At 41.8% G+C, this 18,820-nt stretch overlaps 2 protein-coding genes across 9 annotated transcripts in view; one reads left to right on the top strand and one right to left on the bottom strand.

Moving 5' to 3' along the window:
• Positions 1 to 7,129, top strand: part of Gdpd4 (glycerophosphodiester phosphodiesterase domain containing 4) — a 101,799-nt gene extending 94,670 nt beyond the window's left edge. Inside the window, exons 16-17 of the mRNA XM_033764239.1 lie at positions 555 to 607; positions 6,078 to 7,129. Of these exons, the coding sequence (XP_033620130.1) occupies positions 555 to 607; positions 6,078 to 6,469 (445 nt within the window). The 3' untranslated portion in view covers positions 6,470 to 7,129. The remainder of the gene's footprint in view (positions 1 to 554; positions 608 to 6,077) is intronic.
• A 449-nt stretch (positions 7,130 to 7,578) lies between these two features.
• Positions 7,579 to 18,820, bottom strand: part of Myo7a (myosin VIIA) — an 81,842-nt gene continuing 70,600 nt past the window's right edge. For 7 of the 8 annotated variants that reach the window (XM_033764234.1, XM_033764233.1, XM_033764235.1 and 4 more), the window contains 6 exons: positions 18,416 to 18,601; positions 17,903 to 18,019; positions 16,705 to 16,788; positions 15,796 to 15,915; positions 10,675 to 15,228; positions 7,579 to 8,199 (listed from right to left, as the gene is read on the bottom strand). In XM_033764234.1, the coding sequence (XP_033620125.1) occupies positions 15,139 to 15,228; positions 15,796 to 15,915; positions 16,705 to 16,788; positions 17,903 to 18,019; positions 18,416 to 18,601 (597 nt within the window). In that variant the 3' untranslated portion in view covers positions 7,579 to 8,199; positions 10,675 to 15,138. Of the gene's footprint in view, positions 8,200 to 10,674; positions 15,229 to 15,795; positions 15,916 to 16,704; positions 16,789 to 17,902; positions 18,020 to 18,221; positions 18,269 to 18,415; positions 18,602 to 18,820 lie in introns of those variants that run through there. The other variant, XM_033764238.1, reaches the window with a different exon arrangement.

The following is an 18,820-nucleotide window of genomic DNA, read 5'->3' as shown; positions in this document are numbered from 1 at the left end:
GATAATATTTTCAGGGTAAAGAGTGTCAAGGAAGCTTAACCGAGTCTGTTAGGATAGATTCAGTGTAGAGCAGCTAGAAGACAGGGAACGGAGGGTGTTCAGACAATGGTGTCCATCTTATCCCGTCATGAAGTGACAGAGCAGGGTGCTGTGCAGAGAACAAGCTCATGGACCAGGGAGACTGGGTTTTATCACTGGCCATGCCCCTTAGTTGCTGACTGACTTTAAGAAAATCACTGTCCCTTTCTGGGCCATACCCTTTATTTGTCTAAGAAAATAATTTTTGCTAATCCTTGCAGGGTTAATGCTTCAAGACTGAAAGTTTTAAGGTAGAAAAGGGAGAGAAAATCCTGGAAGGGGGAAAGTTAGAGGAATCTATGGTTCTTTAGTTAGAGGAGGATCATCATTTCTTGATTTGTGACTTATCCTTTAAAGGAGGAGGCACAAACCCTCTGCTCAAATGAGAATCTGATTGCATAAACTTTCTTTTCTGGCCACTACCTCTCTTTTTAGAAAGAGGCCTGTGAGTTTACCAATGGTCTGCTTACTTCCAGGTGGAAAGAGCTCAAAGAAGAAAAATTGCTTGAAGCCTCCAGAACCTTCACAGGTAAAGTCAGAGGCCTTGCCCTTACTTTTCTTCTTCCCTACTCACTGCTTCCAGAAGACAGGGTTTGCTTTTCCTGTCTCTGACAAGAGCCGAGGGCATGTGGGTATGGGGAGTGGGGAGAAGTTAGGAAGTACTATATAGTCATGCCTTCCTCTATCAAAGGATTCAACCAAGCACCAGTGGAAAACACTTGAAAAAAGAAAGTTACGTTCCTATTGTGCATTATATAGTTAGGCCTATGATGGTTTGTCTGCACTGAACAGGTACAGACTTGTGTTTTTATCATTGATCTCTGTTGCTTAATGATGGGGATACAGTTTGAAATTGTGCAAACATAATGGAATGTATTTAATACAAACATATATCTGTATGGTGTATATGTACACCACAGAATGTGTGTGTGTGTGTGCGTGTGTGTGTTATAGCATGTTGCTCCTGGAATGGTGATAAACAAAACAACAAGATATTAAATCAAGCACAAGAGAATATTATGCAATAGATATGTAAATACAAAGTGTACTCATTTTGTGCTGATATAGACTTTTCAGTAAACTTTTTTATAAGTAGATGGAGTATATTCTAAAATAATGATAGTACAGTACAGTAAATACATGAACCAGTGACATAGTCATTTATTATCATCAAGTTCGTGTATTGTACATAACCATGCAACCAGCAGTACAGTAGGTTCATTTACATGAGCATCACCAGAAAAATATATTGTGCTCTGATGCTACAATGGCTATGATGCCACTGGATGATAGGAATTTTTCAGCTTCACTCTCTTATGAGATCACTGCCATATAGAAATACATGATTGTCTGAAATGTTATGCACCAGGCCCATGAATGTATTTCCTAAACAACACAGTTTAACGCCTATTTACATAGTGTTTATATCATATTAGGTGTTACAGGAATTCTAGAGTTAACGTATATGAGAGGATGTATGTGGGTCCATTTTAAATAAGAGGCTTGCTGAGTCTGGTGACCTTGGGAGTGCTATAAGCAATCCCCTGAAGATACCAGGGGATGACTACACGAGCTACCACAGATTCTGGAGGATCCCTTACATCAGTCTTTAGACATCGGGTGGCATCATCTAAACAATGAGACCCTCTGGAAAATTTCAGGCACGAGTGTTTATGTGTTCACTTCTATACATATTCACATATCACATAATAATTGAGTACCTACATTGTGCCAGGCACTCCAAGAGAGGCTGAAGATAACTGAAAACTACAGAGGGTGGCCCAAGAGATAGGAGGGCTGGCCCACAAAGACCAGTTAAAAAAAAAACAAACAAAAAGCAGACCAAAGCAGTTGACATGCACCCAGATCTATGACAGAATAGCTACCATGCTGGCGGGGCTGAATGTGCTTAGGAGGCTCCAATTGTGGGTGCTGTGCATTGGAGAGTAGACAGAAAGGCTGCAGAGATACTAAAATGCTACACTAGAGTTTAGACTCTGCAGATAAGCACTCAGGAGGTGACAAATGAGTCCAAACAAGAGAATGATATGTTAGATTTCTGTGTGAAGGAATTTCTGTGTGAGTTACTCTACTGAGGCTGAGAAAGTGAGGTAGGCCCAGCAAAGGGAAAGAAAACTAGAATTTATTTCCAGAGGGTTGTGGGGATAGTTATTTTGGAAGCCTGTGCAATGTCAAAGGGAAAACCAAGAAGGCGGAGAAGCCTGTGCAATACAGATTATCATTTCCTTCCACAGTTCTAGAGCCTTAGTAAAGTTACAAAAATCGTGAGTTCATTTCATTTCTTATGGACGACAGTGAAGCTCCTCAGATTTTATGTACCAGCTAGCAGAGGGTTGAACTGATGATATACCATTTAAATTTCAGGAATGGATCCACTGGACCATGAAAAACTAAGTGAAGAAATTTGAATGAATTAAATGAGAGTCAGTGGCTTTTATGTTCTGTGAAACTGAAGGTTTAAGTCAAGTTCACTAAAATCTCTAAGTGGCAGGAAGCTCTCCACTCTGAGTTTGAGGAATTTTAAGACCATTCCACTGGCTACGTTAGGTCTGAAGGCTGTATTCCAGCTACCTTACAATTATCAACACTTGCATTAGGAAACGGGTGGTGCCATAAGTAGAATCACTGACTTAGTAGAAATGTTTGTCCTCACAGTTTTGGAAGCTAAAAGATCAAGATCAAGGTGCTGGTAAATTTGGTTCTTGATGATAACTTTCTTATGTCCTCATGCCATTTCCTGTAGATATGCTTGGAAAGAGAAGTGCATTCTCTTTTTCTTATTATAAGAATACCAGACCTATCAGATGAGGGGCTCATTATTATGATCTCATTTACCCTTAATTATCCCCTTAATACCCATATTTTCAAATATAGCTACACTGAGTCTGAAGACTTCGACATATGAATTTGGTGGGTGGGAAGGAATAATTCAGCCTATAATAGTAACCTAGCCAAGAAACAATTCAAGCATAGAAGGCATAGATTGGAAAGAAGTTTTGAAGGAAAATTTTAAGAACTATACAAAGGTGCATGTAGCTATAATGCCTTAGAAAAAGTTAACTTGACCCTACCCTGCCAAACTGAAAGTAGAAAATAAAATTTAAGTGTTTCCTGTTTTTAAGAGTTACTCATTACCTATTAACAGAAACTAATTATGCCTGATTTAAGCAGAAAGAAAATGTATTAAAAGACTATTGGGGAATCTCCGAGAAATTCCTAGAAGGTATAGGATCAAGTTTAGAATCAGAGAAGGAACAAGGAAGACTTGACAGAATCCAGGACTTCAATAAAAACCCCAGCCCAGATCCCTTCGGGGTGAGGGGGATATTATTGTGTGGATGAAGTGTGGAGTGCCCTATCTTCCACCACAACCCCTCCCACGAAGGGCACAGACTGACACACCCACTGACGCAGTCCTGCTGCCAGAAAGCGCTCAAGCCCTCTGCCTTCTGTTTGAGGTAGCTTCTTATGAAAAGTCTAGTTTTCTTATCTTTGTTCCCACGTAATCTCCCCCTTCCTTTGCCTTCTTTTGAAGATTTTTTCTTTGTTACCGGAGTTTGGTAATTTCACTATAGTTTACCTCGGGAGGGTGTGCAGCATGTGTGCGCCTGTGCACACCTGTACACGTGTGCATATGTACAGATATTTGTGTCCTGGTTGGGCTTACTGAAATTCTCAGACCGGTGAAACAGTCCTTCCTTCAGATTGGACACATTTTCAGCATTCCTTCACAAACTTTTCTGCCTTTTCCCCTCCTCACCGTTTCCAGAATTTCAATCACATAGATATTAGAGTATGATATTACCAGTATCACTCAGGTGACTAAGACTCTTTAACTTTTATTTTAGCCTATTTAATTTTTGCTTCATTTTGGATAAATTCCATTACTGTGCATATTAGTTTTTTTATTGCTTTGAAAAAAATTGCCTCAACCCTTTAAACAACCTAAGTTTAGTATCTCAGCTGTAGGTTAGATGAGTCTTCTGCCTAGAGTCTTACCAGGCTGTGATGGGAGTAACAGTTGGGGTTCCAAGCTCATCTGAGGGATAGGGTACTCTTCCAAGCTCACTGTTAGCAGAATTTGGCTCTGAGTAGCTCTAAGACTCTGGTCATCCCTGTTTTCTTGACAGCTGTTGGCAGAGTATTGCTCTTGTCGCTAAGAAGCCCATTTTACAGCCTATCCACATGGTCTATGGCAGCTTACTTCCTCAAATACAAGAGAGTACCTCTCCAGACTGCTATGACAGAGTTTTATATAATGTGATCATGGGAGCAACTATCCCTTTGCCTTGCCACATAGCCTACCAAGGAGTTACATGTCCTCATATTCACAGGTTTCCCACTCAAGGAAAAGGGGAATTATATACCAGAGTTTGGGAAACTTGGAGGCTGTCAGAGACTCTGACTCCCACACTATATTTTCAACTTAAATTGATTTTTTCTTTCAAGATATCTTATCTGGTGTTAATTTTTAGCCAGTGAAATTTTAGTTTCAAATACTATATTTTTCATCTCTGGAAGTTCCATTTGGTTCTTTTTAATATCTCCAATTTCCTTCGTTGCATTCATGTTTCCTTTAAATATATGAACATAATTATAGCTGTTCTAATAGTCTTGTTGGATAGCACCATCATCTCTTATTTCTGAGTCTATTCTGCTGTCAAATATGAATTATATTTTCCTGTAAGACATATAGAAGACAAAGAGCAAAATGATTCCCACCTTATTAGTAATTACTCTAAATGTAATGGATAATAATCCTGAAGATAGAGATTGGTAGCATGGATTTTAAAAACATGATCCAACTACTGTATGAGACTACTGTATATCAACTATAAGAGACTTGCTTTAGATCCCAAGACACAAACAGATTGAAAGTGGTTAAGATGAAAAAAGATCCCATGCAAATAGTAAACCAAAAAAGAGCAAGGCTAGTTATAGTAGTATGAGAGTAAACAGACTAATCAAAAAGTCCTCTCAAAGGAAGCAATGTGGTTAGTGGAAACTATAAAACTTTACTGAGAAAGAAGACCCAGGTAAATTGAGTAATATGTATATGTAATATGTTCATAAATTATAAAACCTAATATCATAACGATATTAGTTGTCATTAAATTGACCTATATACAAATTCAGTTCAAGTCCAATGAAAGCCCCACTTCCTCCTGTGAAGTTGACAAAAATGGAGTTATGTATGCTGCTGTTTCTTCCAGATTGAAATATGCTGTGGGAAAAAGTAACTTCTGAATTCTGGGCTTCTTTGGATTCTCATTTTCTCTAGATTTTTGGCCCCACAGTTCCTCACCATATTGTAAACTATTTGATAATTTTAAGATTTTTTTTGTTGTTTGTTTTTTGTTTTGGTATCTGGGATGGAACTCAGGACCTTGAACTTGCAAGGCAGGTGGTGGAGCCACTGAGCTATGTCCCCGGCCCTGTTTTCTTGTTTTTGTATATCATCTAGTTTTTAATTCTTTGATAAGAGGCTTGTTCTCAATTTCCTAGCTCCATTACTAGAAGTACCTACTATCTATTTGTTCTACCAATCAGACAATAATTATTTATTCAGCACTTAACATGTAACAGACACTTCTGAGCACTGTGTATGTAGTGGCAAGCAAGACAAAGTCTCTGTCTTTATAATGTCTCAGTCTAATTGCGGAAGTGTTCATTTTTGTGTTTAACTGATTGTGTTTAATGACTGTGAAGCACATGAACTTTAGGCAAATGACAGTCCTTGGCTTCTGAGGCTTCCATGGTAACCTAGAGCCTCACACCACACTCTTAAGCCCCAGCTGCAGCCTGAATTATAGGGCCATCATGAAGTCTGAAGGAGGTGGGGAGAGCGTACTGCCAAGAACCTGAGAAGGTAGGTGAGGTGCTAAGATTTGACAAATGACTTGGCTTTCACACATGACTGGCAGGATTGGAGAAGTGCTGTTTGAGGAATCTGCATTTGTGTCTTTTCTGTCCCATAGATTCTCAAAGTTTAAGCCACTCAGTGGAACAAACTGAAGATCAAGAAGCGTCACACTTACCTAAAAAGCCTACCCGAGTTAGGGAAAGTCCTTGGACTCCAGCCTTACCTGGTAGCAGAAAGAAACTCTCAGACACTTCCCATTTTGAAGAACCCCTCAAGAAGAAACCAGGGTCTATCAAGATCACTCGGAACATTGTTACAGACTTTGAAGACAGCCAAGTACCCAACTGGGGAGTTGCTGGTGAAGCTGCCCCTCAAACTACATTACCCACCATGAAGGCAGATGAACCAACAGTGCCCTTCACAGAGGGCCCCCACCCTGAAATACATCCAAACACACCCATATTAGAACCTGCCAAAGAATCCAGTCCATCTGTCATCCCCTTATAGGATGTTATTCAAGCAGAAGTGGCCACACCTCACCCTCTTCTTCCTCTCTGTGCCTAAGAGTAGTGATGGTGGGGAGTGGTCAAGAAGGCACACAGAAGGGATATTGAGGCTGTCAGGCATACCATTCTGGTCCAGCCTTTCTATAAAGAATGCATCCTAAAGGGTAAGGAGAAACAGTGGTGTGTGGTCTTGGAACTGGACTTCGTTGTTTTCTGGGTTAACACTTTCATAGTAATTTCTGCTAAGAGAGTGACCGTGGTGAATGCCAACATTTAATAAATGCAACCTTTGAGGAAGCCAGAAGATATGTGGTCTATTCTTTGTCCTGCTCTGTGATCACTCAGGCTGATGAAGACTGGCAGACAGGCAGAGTGGTGATGTCATCCTAAGCCAGGGAATGAGAGTTGGCCTGGTATGAATCAGGCCAAGCTTTCCTGTAAAACACACACACACATCACTGATTCCCCAGTGGTCTGAATTCCACGCCCACCAAGTGGCCGTTGGTCTTTGAAGAAATCCAGAGCCATACTGTGTTCCTGAATCTCTACCAATTTGAAGGAGCCCAAGAAAATGGACCCAGGACCTATCAATGTGAGAGCAGCACTGAAATGAGATAAAAATGGAATATTTAAGAATACATTATTAATGAAACCCGTGAACAAGCTCTAGAGTCTGTCCCCCTGGTTAACACTAAGAATTAAATATTGCCATTTCCCTCAAATAAGATTCAAATATTAATATTTATAAGTACAGATATTTAAATATTCAAGGCAACAGGCAGAACATGATTAATTATCAAATAAACTCAGACAGACAGTAATAGTTCTTGGGATCCAGAGAGAAAGTGACATTAATTTAAAATTAGAAGAAATCTGGGAAAAATTAGAACTGAATGGCATAGGAATTGGAAAATAAGATAAACACAAATTACATATTAAACAGGCTAAACAACATAAAAAACTTTAATGCCAGTCTTAAATTTTTTCCTTTAAAAATTGTGATAAGCCGGGGATTTAGGATTTAGCTCAGTAGTTCCACTGCCTGCCTCTCAAACACAAGGACCCGAGTTTGAGACCCTGGTACCAAAAAAAAGAAAAAGAAAAGAAAAATTGTGATAAAATGTATATCACAATGGTTTTTATTTTAATAATTTTTAAGTACAGTTTGAGGACATTAAGTACATCATACTGTTGTACAATTAGTATCATAGTCTAAGTCCAGAACTTTTTCAACTTGTAAAACAAACCCTGAATGGATTAAAGACTGAAACCACAAAATGACTAGAAGAAAACGTTGGGGCAAAATTTTTTGACATTGGCCCAGGAAATGATTTTTGGATATGACACCAGTGTAGGCAACAAAGACAAAGATAAGTAAGTAGGACTACATCAGAATAAAAAGCTTTAGCACAGCCAAGGAAAAAGAATAGAGATACCTAGAGAATGAAAGAAAAGATTTGCAAATAGCACTTCTGAGATTAATATCTCAAAATAAGGAACTCAACCAACTATAGCAAGAAAACTACCTTATTAAAAAGTGGGCCAACTATCTGAATAGACATCTCTCAAAAGAAGATGTACAGTAGCCAACAGGTATATGAAAAGGTATTCAATATCACTAATCATTAGGGAGATGCAAATTAAAGCCACATTGAAACAAGCTCATACCTGTGTAAATGAGTGTTATAAAAAGAAGTGCCGGCAATGATGTGGAGAAGAGAGAACCTGTAACTGTTGGTGAAAATATAAATTAGTACAGCCACTATGGAAAACTGCATGGAAATTCTTCAGAAAAGTGAAACTACAACTACCATATAGCAATCCCATACTGGGTACATGCCAAAGAAAATGAAATCAATGTTGAAGAGGTTTATGTATTCACCTATTTGTTACAGCATTTATATAATAAGATATGGAAATAACCTAAATGTCCATCGGTAAGATGAACAGATAAAGAAAATATAGAATATTTATACAATGGGATACTAGTCAGCCTTAAGATACATCTTGTCATTTATGGCAACATGGATAAACACAGAGGACATTATACTAAGTGGAACAACCTAGACACAGAAAGATATTTCATGATCTCACATTTGAAATCTAAAAACACTCAAATTCAGAAGCAGAGTAGAAGGTGATTATCAGGGGTTAGGGAGAGGGAAAATGCAGAGATGCTAGTCAGAGGGTATGGAGTTTCATTTATACAGATAAGTTCTAAAGATCTAATGTACTACAGCAATAAGACTATAGTTAATAACAATAGAATATAGTACACCTAACATTCAGTAAGAGGTTAGATCTTAAGGGTTCTCACCACCAAAGAAGTATCTGTGGTGTGAGGGCTATGTTAACTAGCTTGATTCTGGTGATTGCTTCACAATGTGAAAATATATAAAAAACTGGACACCTTCAATACAGTAAATACAAGATTTGTGTGTCATTCTCTTTCCTCAGCCCCTGCCACCCACCATTCTGTTTTCTCTGAATTTGACTAGGTGCTCCGTGTGCGTAAAATCATACAGTATTTGTCTATTGGTGATCTGCTGATGTCACTTAGCATAAAGTCAACCTTCATCCATGTTACAGGGTGTGTTATAATTTCCTTCCTCTTTAAGGCTTAATAATTTTGTCATATTTATATACCACAGTTTATCATTCATTCATAAATGAACAGTTTGGTTGTTTCTGCCTTTTGGCATATTACCATTATTAATGCTGTTATAAATATGGGTGTACAGCTATCTTTCATATTCCTGTTTTCACTTCTCTTGGGTATATGCCACAAATGAAATTGCAGTATAATATAGAAATTCTGTTTTAAATTTTTTGAGGAATCCCACATATAGTTTTCTACATTCCCACCACCAGGTAAAAGAGTTCCAGTTTCTCCACATATTAGCTGATATTTGTTATTTTCAGTGCCTTTATAATAGCTAACCTAATGAGTGTGAAGGATTAGTGATGAACATTTTTTAATGTCCTTTTGGGCTATTTGTTTGTTTGTTTGTTTGGTACCAGGGATTGAATTCGGGTCTTTGCGCTTGCCAGGCAGGCACCAGAACCACTGAGCTAAATCCCTGGGCCAAACTTTTTTTTTTTTTTTTGGTGGTACCAGGGATTGAACTTGGGACTTTGTGCTTGCAAAGCAGGTGGAGGATCCACTGAGCTAAATCCCCAGCCCATGGCTATTTGTATAACTGGAGAAATGCCCAAGTCTCTTGATTATTTTTAAATCTACTTGTTTTGTTGTTCAGTTTTAGGAATCCTTTATATATATATATTCTGGATGTCAACCCCTTGTCAGATATGTGGTTTACAAATATTCCCCCTCATTCTATGGGTGAAGCAGGTGGAGGATCCACTGAGCTAAATCCCCAGCCCATGGCTATTTGTATAACTGGAGAAATGCCCAAGTCTCTTGATTATTTTTAAATCTACTTGTTTTGTTGTTCAGTTTTAGGAATCCTTTATATATATATATTCTGGATGTCAACCCCTTGTCAGATATGTGGTTTACAAATATTCCCCCTCATTCTATGGGTGGCATTTGCAGTTTGTTGATAACGTCTCAAAATAATAAAAAAGCTTGCTTTTTTTTTTTTTTTTTTTTTTTTTTTTTTTTTTTTGGTACCAGGGATCATCAAACTCAGGACCTTGCCCTTGTGAGGCAGGTGGCAGAACCAATGAGCTAAATCCCTGGCCTAAAAAGCTTTTAATTTTGATGAAGTCCAATTTATCTATTTTTTTTCCTTTTGTTCTCTCTGCTTTTAGTGTCATGCTTCAAGAAAGCACGACCAAATACAAGGTTATGATCATTTTTGACTTATGTTTTCTTTTTGGAGTTTTATCATTTTAGTTCTTTGTTTGTTTGTTTGTTGTTTTTTTTGGTACTGGGGATCGAACTTGGGCCCTTGCGCTTGTGAGGCAGGCTGAGCCAAATCCCCAGCCCTTTATTTCTTAAATTTACATCTTTGACCTATGATGTGTTTATTTTTGTATATACTATAAGGGTCAGATGTCATTCTTTTAAATGTGGATGTCCACTTTTCCCAGTAGCATTTGTTAAAAAAGACTGTCTTTTCTCCTTTAAATGTTCTTTGTATACTTGTCCAAATTCAGTTGACTATAAATATATAAAGGTTTAGTTCTGAGATTCAGAAACCATACACCTTAGTTCTTAACATTCAGAAATTTTACTATTACCTTTCAACTAATGTTGAAGTTGGGCTTGGTGACATTTTTGGACCACATATTTTTTCCTTGAAGATTTTTTGGAATTTCTTCACTATTCAGTATCCTATGGAGAAATCTGATATCAACCCAATTTTACCCAATAAATTTGTGTAGCTAAAAAGAATAAAAGGAGCCCAATGTCTTAATTAAAAATGACTCAGTGTTAATTATTCTAGGTCACAGTTCCTTGGTTTCAGTGTACCTTTACAGCTTCTAAATTCATATATTCATCAATTTCTACTTATATGTCTCTGAGAAATCTTAAATAATATCATGTCCATCCACCCGAACTCCTGATGTTGCATTTCCCAATTATACATCTTTTCCGTCAATAGCAGTGACATTTGTTTCTCAGGCCAAAACTCGTGAGTCAATCCATTGACAAATTCTGCGACTACCTTTATGTCAGATTCAGCCACTTCTCATCTCCACTGCTACCTGGACCAAGGTATGATTGTCCCCAAGAGCCTCTAGTCTTTCAACTTGTTGCTCTGCTTCCACCCTTCCCAACCTTTCCCTTCCTTCCTCCCACTAAGTCTGCAGTCAGCACAGCAGACAAAGTGATCCATTTAAAACTCTAAGCCAGATCATGTCAGTCCTCCCCTTATAACTTCCAATACCTCCCCACTCCACTTGGCATAAAGTCAGTACCTCAACAGTACTCTAGAATGTCCTGCATAATCTTATTTTCCTCACTCTGCTCAAGTCACATCAGCCTCACTTTTCCTTAGACATCTAAGATGTCCCTGAACGCAAGCCCTTTGTGCTTGCTATCTTCCAACCAAAATCACTGGCCTTGGATATTCAAAAGGGTTCACTCAGCTAATTCAAGTCTTGGCTGAGACAACATTGAGAAATGTCCGCTGTCCATCTTGTTTAAATTGCAAACTCAGTCTTACCATTATCTTGATCATTTTCTTATAGTATTTATCACCTCCTGTCATCTTACTAAGTTACCAGTTTGCTTCTCCTCCAGTGAGAATGTAAGCTCCACAATGGAAGAGGCTTTTGTTGTTGTTCACTGATGTATTGTTGACACCTAAAACAATATCTGGCCTATGGATAAAAATGAATAAATATTTAAAAGAATTACCAGAAAAAACACTTTACCGAGGAATAATTAATATAATGGTAACATTTGGGGGTTTTGTTTGCTTGCTTTGCAGTATGAAGGATTGAAGCCTGGGGTTTGTGCATGCTAGACATGCACTCCATCAATGAGCTATACCCCGACCCATTTTAAAATTTGAAACAGTGTCTTGCAAAGCTCTCAAGGCTGGCCTTGAACTTGTCATCCTTCTGCGTCAGCCTCTAAGTAGCTCGGATTATAGACATGTACCACCATGCCCAGAAAAACCCTAGCTATTTAAAATTGAATGTTTTTAGTTAGGTTTAGTTAGTTACTAAACCATTACCACAACCAAAAAAATAGATCTATCATTGTCAAAAGTTCCCTTGTGTCCTTTTGTGATGACTTCCTCTTGTCCTTCCCTGCACAGCTCTTCCCTAGATGCCCTAATTTGCTTTCTTTCCTAGAGTTTGCATTTTCCAGAATTTTGCATAAATGGATAAATAATGTATATTAGTTTTTAGCTTCTTTCATTCTGCATTATTGTTTTGGGATTTTTTTTCCTGTGTTTTCTCTATTAACAGTGTATTCCATTTCATGGCCGAGTAGTACTTCATTTGCTATGTTTCCTAACTGGTTTCAGGAAAAAAAAAATTTTTTTTGATCTAACTACAGAAACACAAACTGACAAATGGGGTTATATCAAATGGAAATCTTCTGTACAGCAAAAGAAACAACAGAGCAAAGAGACAACCCCCAAACTGGGAGAGAAATTTGCAAATTATTCATCTGAGAAGTTATTAATTTCCAAAGGATATAAGGAACTGAACTCAGTAAATTATAGATAATCCAATTAAAAGTGGATGAATAACCTGAACAGACATTTCTCAAAAGAGGGTACACACATGGGCAACAAGTACGTGAAAAAGTGTTCACCACTAATTGTCAAGGAAAAACAAACCAAAGTCATACAGAAATGTCATCTCACCCCAGTTAGAATGTCTGTTTTCAAAAAGACGAAAATAACAGTGCTGGCGAGGATGCAAATCAAGTGAAAGAATTCTCATACACAGTTGGTAAAAATGTAAATTAGAACAGTCATATAGAAAACAGCCCAGTAGTCATTTTAAACACTAGAAATAGACTTATATGATCCAGCAGTTTCACTACCTGGTATACATCTAAAGGAACTGAAGTTGGTATGCCAAAGAAATACTTGCACTCACATGTTTATGCAGAGCTCTATTCATAATAGGTAAGATAGGGAGTCAACCCGAGTGTCCAGCAATAGATGAATGGATAAAGGAAATGTGGTGTACACACACAATGTGATATTATTCAGCCACAAAGAGAATGAAATTCTGTAATTTGAAGCAACATAGAAGGAACTGAAGGACATTATGCTAAGTGAAATAGTTCAGGCACAGAAAGACAAATACCACTTATTCTCACTTATATCTATAAGGTAAGTTTATCTCAAAGAAGTAGAGAATAGAATAGTGGTTACCAGAGCCTGGGAAGGGTTTAGGGGAAAGAGGGATGGAAAAAGGTTGATTGGTTAGATATAGGGGGAGTACCTTCTAATATTCTGTAGCACAGTAGAATAACTATGGATGATAACAATTAGGATTGTGAATTTTTTCAACCCAAAGAAATGATGTATGTCTACAGTGATAGATGTGCCAGTTACTTTCATCTGCTCATTACTCAGTGCATATATGTATTGAAATGTCTCACACTATGAACAATTACCGTGTCAATCAAAAATAAAAATATATTTTTTAAAATGTTAGTTTCGTTTTCAAATATTAGGGAACTTCCCAGATATCTTTTTAGGGACTCTGTTGGAACTCAGTTGGGTGGGGACTCTGGGGTTGGAACTCAGGGCCTTGCCCATCCTCTGTCTCTGGGCTACACCCCAGCCTCTCTGGACCTCAGCCTCCCATCTGCATAATGGCACAGGGGAAAGTCACCACAGGACCTTTCCCAGATTTCTCCTGCCTAACTGAGACATTTGAACATTGTTGGAGCAGGACCTCTCCCCAAACAGCACACTAGTTATCCCAGAGGGTGAGTCTGTCTAGATTGGGGCCTCCATTTGCACACCAGCCATTCCCTCTCCTTTCCCAGCAGCTGGGAGATCAGGAATAGAACTCCCTGGGAGCATGGGTAGGCACACACATCTGGGTGGCCCAGACACGTAAATCTGTACTGGCCCACAGGAGCAGGACTGGCTCTGCTGAAATAGCAGGAGACCTTTAGGCAGATCACAAACACTCTCACCTCAAAGGGATTTCCACTGTTAAAGCTCTAGGCAGTCATTCTAGGCATTCCCAGAAGATTCCCTACTCAAATCACCCCTGCGCTGTCTGAAGCCCACACCTCCAGACCCATCCCAGTTATGCCCAAACTTGGTTGTCTTATCCCATTCACAAAGCAACATTTCACAGACCTCCACCGAATGCAGGTTTTTATCCAAGGCAGTGTTGTTCTTGGGGTTCTCTGACTTGTCTTGATGAACCAAGAAGTTTCTGCAGGGAGCAAGGGCCATTCTGGCTCCACTGACCCTAGTTAAAACCCAGAGGCTGATACTTCCTTTAGATCCCCAGGCCATGACCCTTAGATTCCCACCTGCCAGACTGACATCCAGTTCCTCCCAACCCATCCTGATCCCAGCTGGTCCCTGTAAGACACTATGAAGAACACCTTGGGCTCAAGCACTCCAACTCCCACACCTAGATCAGCTTGTCTAGGCCGGCACAGAGCAAGGAAGTAGTTCTACAGACCACTTCTCTACAGGTCCCTGTCTTGACCCCACACTCCCTCCCCTAGCAAAGACACTATAGGGCCAGAGGATGGAAAACATGCTTTATGCCCTGAGATGATCAGGGAAACTTGAGGAAGGGCCCAGTGCTCACAATGCAATGTACAAAAGTGGTCTGTCTTCCTTGCCCCAGCTGAGGATGCTTGACTTAGAAGAAGTAACCCAGTCCGTTGGATTTCAGAGTATCCTATTCAATGCACATTTGGTTCGGTTGTTCCCAGTGTTGAGAGATAGATGATCCTCTGAATTCCTCTGTCCCTGTGGTACACAGAAACTCAAAGCAGGTGTGGAGCTGGTCTGAGCATCCAAGGCTGGTACACTGGGAAGGCCACGGCAAACTAGGGTGAGAACCAACCCAGGTGCCACAGATGGACAGAGGGAAGTTCTGACCTCAGTGGAAGACAGGTCAGAGGCCCAGCAGATGTGGTCAGTGGTGGATGGCCAGCCCTGCTAGAGGTCTTCCTCAGCTGCAGGGGAAGCTGAGCACCTGAGCCAGATGCTGCCTAGAAAGCAGGCACAGAGCCAGTGTCCCCTCCCCTGTTCACTTGCCGCTCCTGGAGCCCCGCTGTTTGCTCATGGCCGTGAGCATCTGGCTGATGTAGGAGGTCAGGAGGTCATCCATCTTGTAACCCTGGAGTAGTGGTGAGGAAAGAAGAGCACAGGACCAGCCAGCCATTCAGACCTGGGCACATCTTCCAGGACCGGGGCAAATCCTATATTGCTTATGACTTGGTTTCCCTGTCCACACAGGTGAGGAGTTAGACTCATCGAGTCAGGTGGCTTAGGTCCTAAGCTATCTGACCCTACATTAAGCTCCCGGCTTGTGATCACTCAAACCGGGGTGCTTTCCTCCAGTAGTGATTGGAAAGGCTTCTAGACGACCTATACTTTAGAAGTTTGAGCTCAGTTCAGGATGTCTCTTTGCTAATGGTTTGGCTGTTGAATTCAGGAGCCAAAGGGCTACAACCACAGGCTACTGAAACAGTAGTTGTTGAATGAGGAGTTTGTTCTTCAGCCCCAGAATAAGTCTCCTCCCCAGACCTAAGCCAAGCCTCAAACTGACCTGACTTTGGCCCCAACCTCACCCTTGGCCCAGACGCCCCAGCCTGCATCACACACTGTTTGTTTTAGGGATGGGGCAGCTGAAGCTGCAGAAGAGGGAGGAACTGCAGCCAGATCGGCAAGGAAGATCTCTCACCAGTGATGTCTCACAGAGCAGTTTGCTCCCACGGACCAAGTTCCCAATGGTGATGTGGAAGTAGGTGTTGCCACTGCTCCAATTAGAGATCTTGGTAAAGGGGTGAGTGGTCAGGATGTCCTGGGAGAGCAGAAAAGGCATGAAGTTGCAGAGCAACCCTTGATCTCCTCAGCTCCATCAGACAGACACCACTTCATGGAAGGCCTTGGGCCCTCAGGTGAAAAAGGTCTGATGGGGAAAGGCCAGCTCTGCATGGAGCTGCTGTGGGAAGCAGCTGCCTCCATGCCTTGCTTTGGGCCAGCCAGCTGGACAGCCAAGAAGGTCCAGGAGGTGGCTGTGAACTGGGAGTGGAAACTGGAAATTTGAGTGGCCTCAGGGAACTGACTCTGGGCCTGGAGGAGACAGCCAGGGAGAGTTTGAGGAAGGAGAAAAAAAGGCAAAACCTCGAGGAACACAGTGTGCATGGGCTAGTAGGTAAGTCCACAAAAATGTCTGAAAAGAAATTATTTCAAGAGAGAGAAAAATGAGAGGTACATGAAGCCCAGGAAAAGTGGTGCTCATTAGTGCTTTTCACATTCTGGGGACACGGTAGGATTGTGCTTTTTGGTCCCCTTGGCTGGTCCTTAAACAAACCAGTAAGGGCAGAGAGCTTTTTGGAAAGAGGAAGCAACTTGTAGCAGCCAGTGGTGCTGAAAGGCCAAACACTGAAAGGAGTTCATGGGCTTAAGCACCAAGAAATCTGTTAGTAACTCTAGGAGAACAAGAAAGCAGACAGACAACCTTTTAAGATGTGTGGCAAGAAGGCTGATGAATAGGGATGGTGGCTGGTAGGGGTTGTGTCTGGGACCTTGGTTAGTGTGCAGGCAGAGAAGTCCCCCTCCCGCCCCCTCTCACTCTTTCCCTGCTCACCTTGGTTCTGGGATCAATGAGGCTGACCCCGTACTTGTTGATGGCAATTAAGAGGATCTCAGGGAAGTTTGGCTCTGTAGTTTGCTAGCAAAGAAGATGGAAAACCATCAGGTGGAGATCAGAGTAGGAAAGCATTTAGGGCAGGAATGAATCCAGCCAAGCCTCCTGTCTACTTGGTGCCAGGGGCACACTCTGCCATGACCTCGATGGTTTCTACCTCTGCCATGTCTTCAGTGCGGCCCCACATTCCTTTGTAGGTCCCAGCAATAGTTCCGTCCCTTCTCTCTTACTTCTCTAGGAATCTTTGCTATCTTCTTCCTCTCAAACCAAGGTTTCTCAACTGTAAAAAGCCCTCCTTGAACTTTACACCTGCCTCTAGCTACACCTACCCCCTGCTCCTTGCACAGCCAAGTTTCTCAAGAGCCCACATCCTCTCATACCAGCCTCTTCGGCATTCTGCCTCTGGTCATGCCTCTCAGCTCTGTCCTCTACCCTGCAGCTAGAAGCTATCCAGCCCTACTGCCCCTGTTCAGAAGCCTCCAAGGTTCACTACCACCTGCAGAAGGACACCCAGCCCCAGTGTCTGCTTGCCAACCTGCGCTCTCAACAACAGTCTGCTTGGACCAGGGATTTAGCTCAGTGGTGCCACACCTGCCTTGCAAGTGCAAACTCCTCTGTTTGAGCTCCAGTGCCACAAACACAAAACAAAAACAAAAACAGAACAGTCTGCTCACCTCACTCATGTATTCAGATATATTCCACCCCCTGCATTACCTGATCACGCCTCCAGGCCTTTGCCTGTGCAGGCCCTTGTCAGGAGCACTCCCCAGGGTCTCCCTGGAAAGCTTGAGTGTCACTTTCTCCAAGAAGCTTGCCCGGGCCACACCCTTAGTCCAGGCAGGGCCTCCCAAATTCTGTCACCTTCATGAAGGCTTCCACTCTCACAGCACAGGCCACCCTCCACTGTTCTGCCTTGTCTGCATGTCTGCCTCACCTGCCAGATTGAGCCTCTAGTCTCTTCTCCTCACGGCTGAGCCCTTAGTTAAGAAACAGCTAGATCAAGGCTAAGGATACTTTCCTCAACAGGGCAGTTGTCCAAGGCCATTACCATTTGCCTCAGTCCTAGGGAACAGTCTCTGTGCCTTATCATCCCCTCTGTGCCCTCTTCTTCCTCACTAAGGAACTCCCAATGGCGTACCTTCACCTCAAAGAAGGCAGAGCCAAAGGTGGGCCACTTGAAGATGAGCTTTAGGAAGGTCAGCTTGGCCTCCTCCTTGGATTTTCCTGCGTGCTTGTTGAAGTAGGCAACGATAGACTGCAGAAGGAGGTGGGTCAGTACAGTCCACTCACAGCCCTCCCCCCACTATTCCTGCCCACGTCCTGCCTGCACTGTCAAGGCCAGACATAGGACAGGCAGTCCTGGGGTGCCAAGGGGATTCCCACCATCCCAGCTAATGGACTTCTGATTTCCATTCCCTCCCCTAGGAAGGTAGGCCAGACATATCAAGTAAAATTACCAGGACAAATTACTATCATGGGGCCACTGAATCCTTTGCATGGAAGACTAGAGAATAAAATAGAATGGGAGGTGGTCTTAATCACACACAGGAGCCATGATAGGCACTCAGTTCCCTGAGCTGGTGGCCAGCACCTGCCACCCAGACTCATGGTGTGCCCAAAGCCCTTTCCCTGTTGCCTCCCCCATGCTCACCCGCTTCCAGTCATCAGGTGAAATCTGTCGGATGAGGTCTTGAGGTACCAGCTCCCTTAGCAGCTTAGGGATACTGGGGAAGTAGGACTTGTCTTCCTCAAATTTGACCCTATAGATCAGCGCCCCCAGCTGCAGAACCTCCTCTCGTGTGCACTTGTGATATCCTCGGAGATACTTAGGCAGCTCCTGCCAGAGACAGAACAGGCCTCAGGGAGGAGGGATCTGGGGGTAGTGGGCTCCTTCCTTACCACCCCAGGCTGGGGACCTTACCCAACATTTGGGCCCATCACTTCTCCAGCTTCCCTGATTCTGCCCCGCGCCCCGTAATGGCACAGGACAGGGAAATAGCAAAATGCCTGCAGTTTCCACACTTCATCATTTCCAAGTACAGCCCCGTTGGAGCAT

The sequence above is a fragment of the Fukomys damarensis genome, unplaced genomic scaffold, assembly GCF_012274545.1.
Source record: "Fukomys damarensis isolate Sample0158 unplaced genomic scaffold, DMR_v1.0_HiC HiC_scaffold_16, whole genome shotgun sequence".
In the NCBI taxonomy this organism is placed as follows: domain Eukaryota; kingdom Metazoa; phylum Chordata; class Mammalia; order Rodentia; family Bathyergidae; genus Fukomys; species Fukomys damarensis.
The sequence above is the reverse complement of the archived record's forward strand: the minus strand, read 5'-3'. Positions and strand labels throughout refer to the sequence as shown.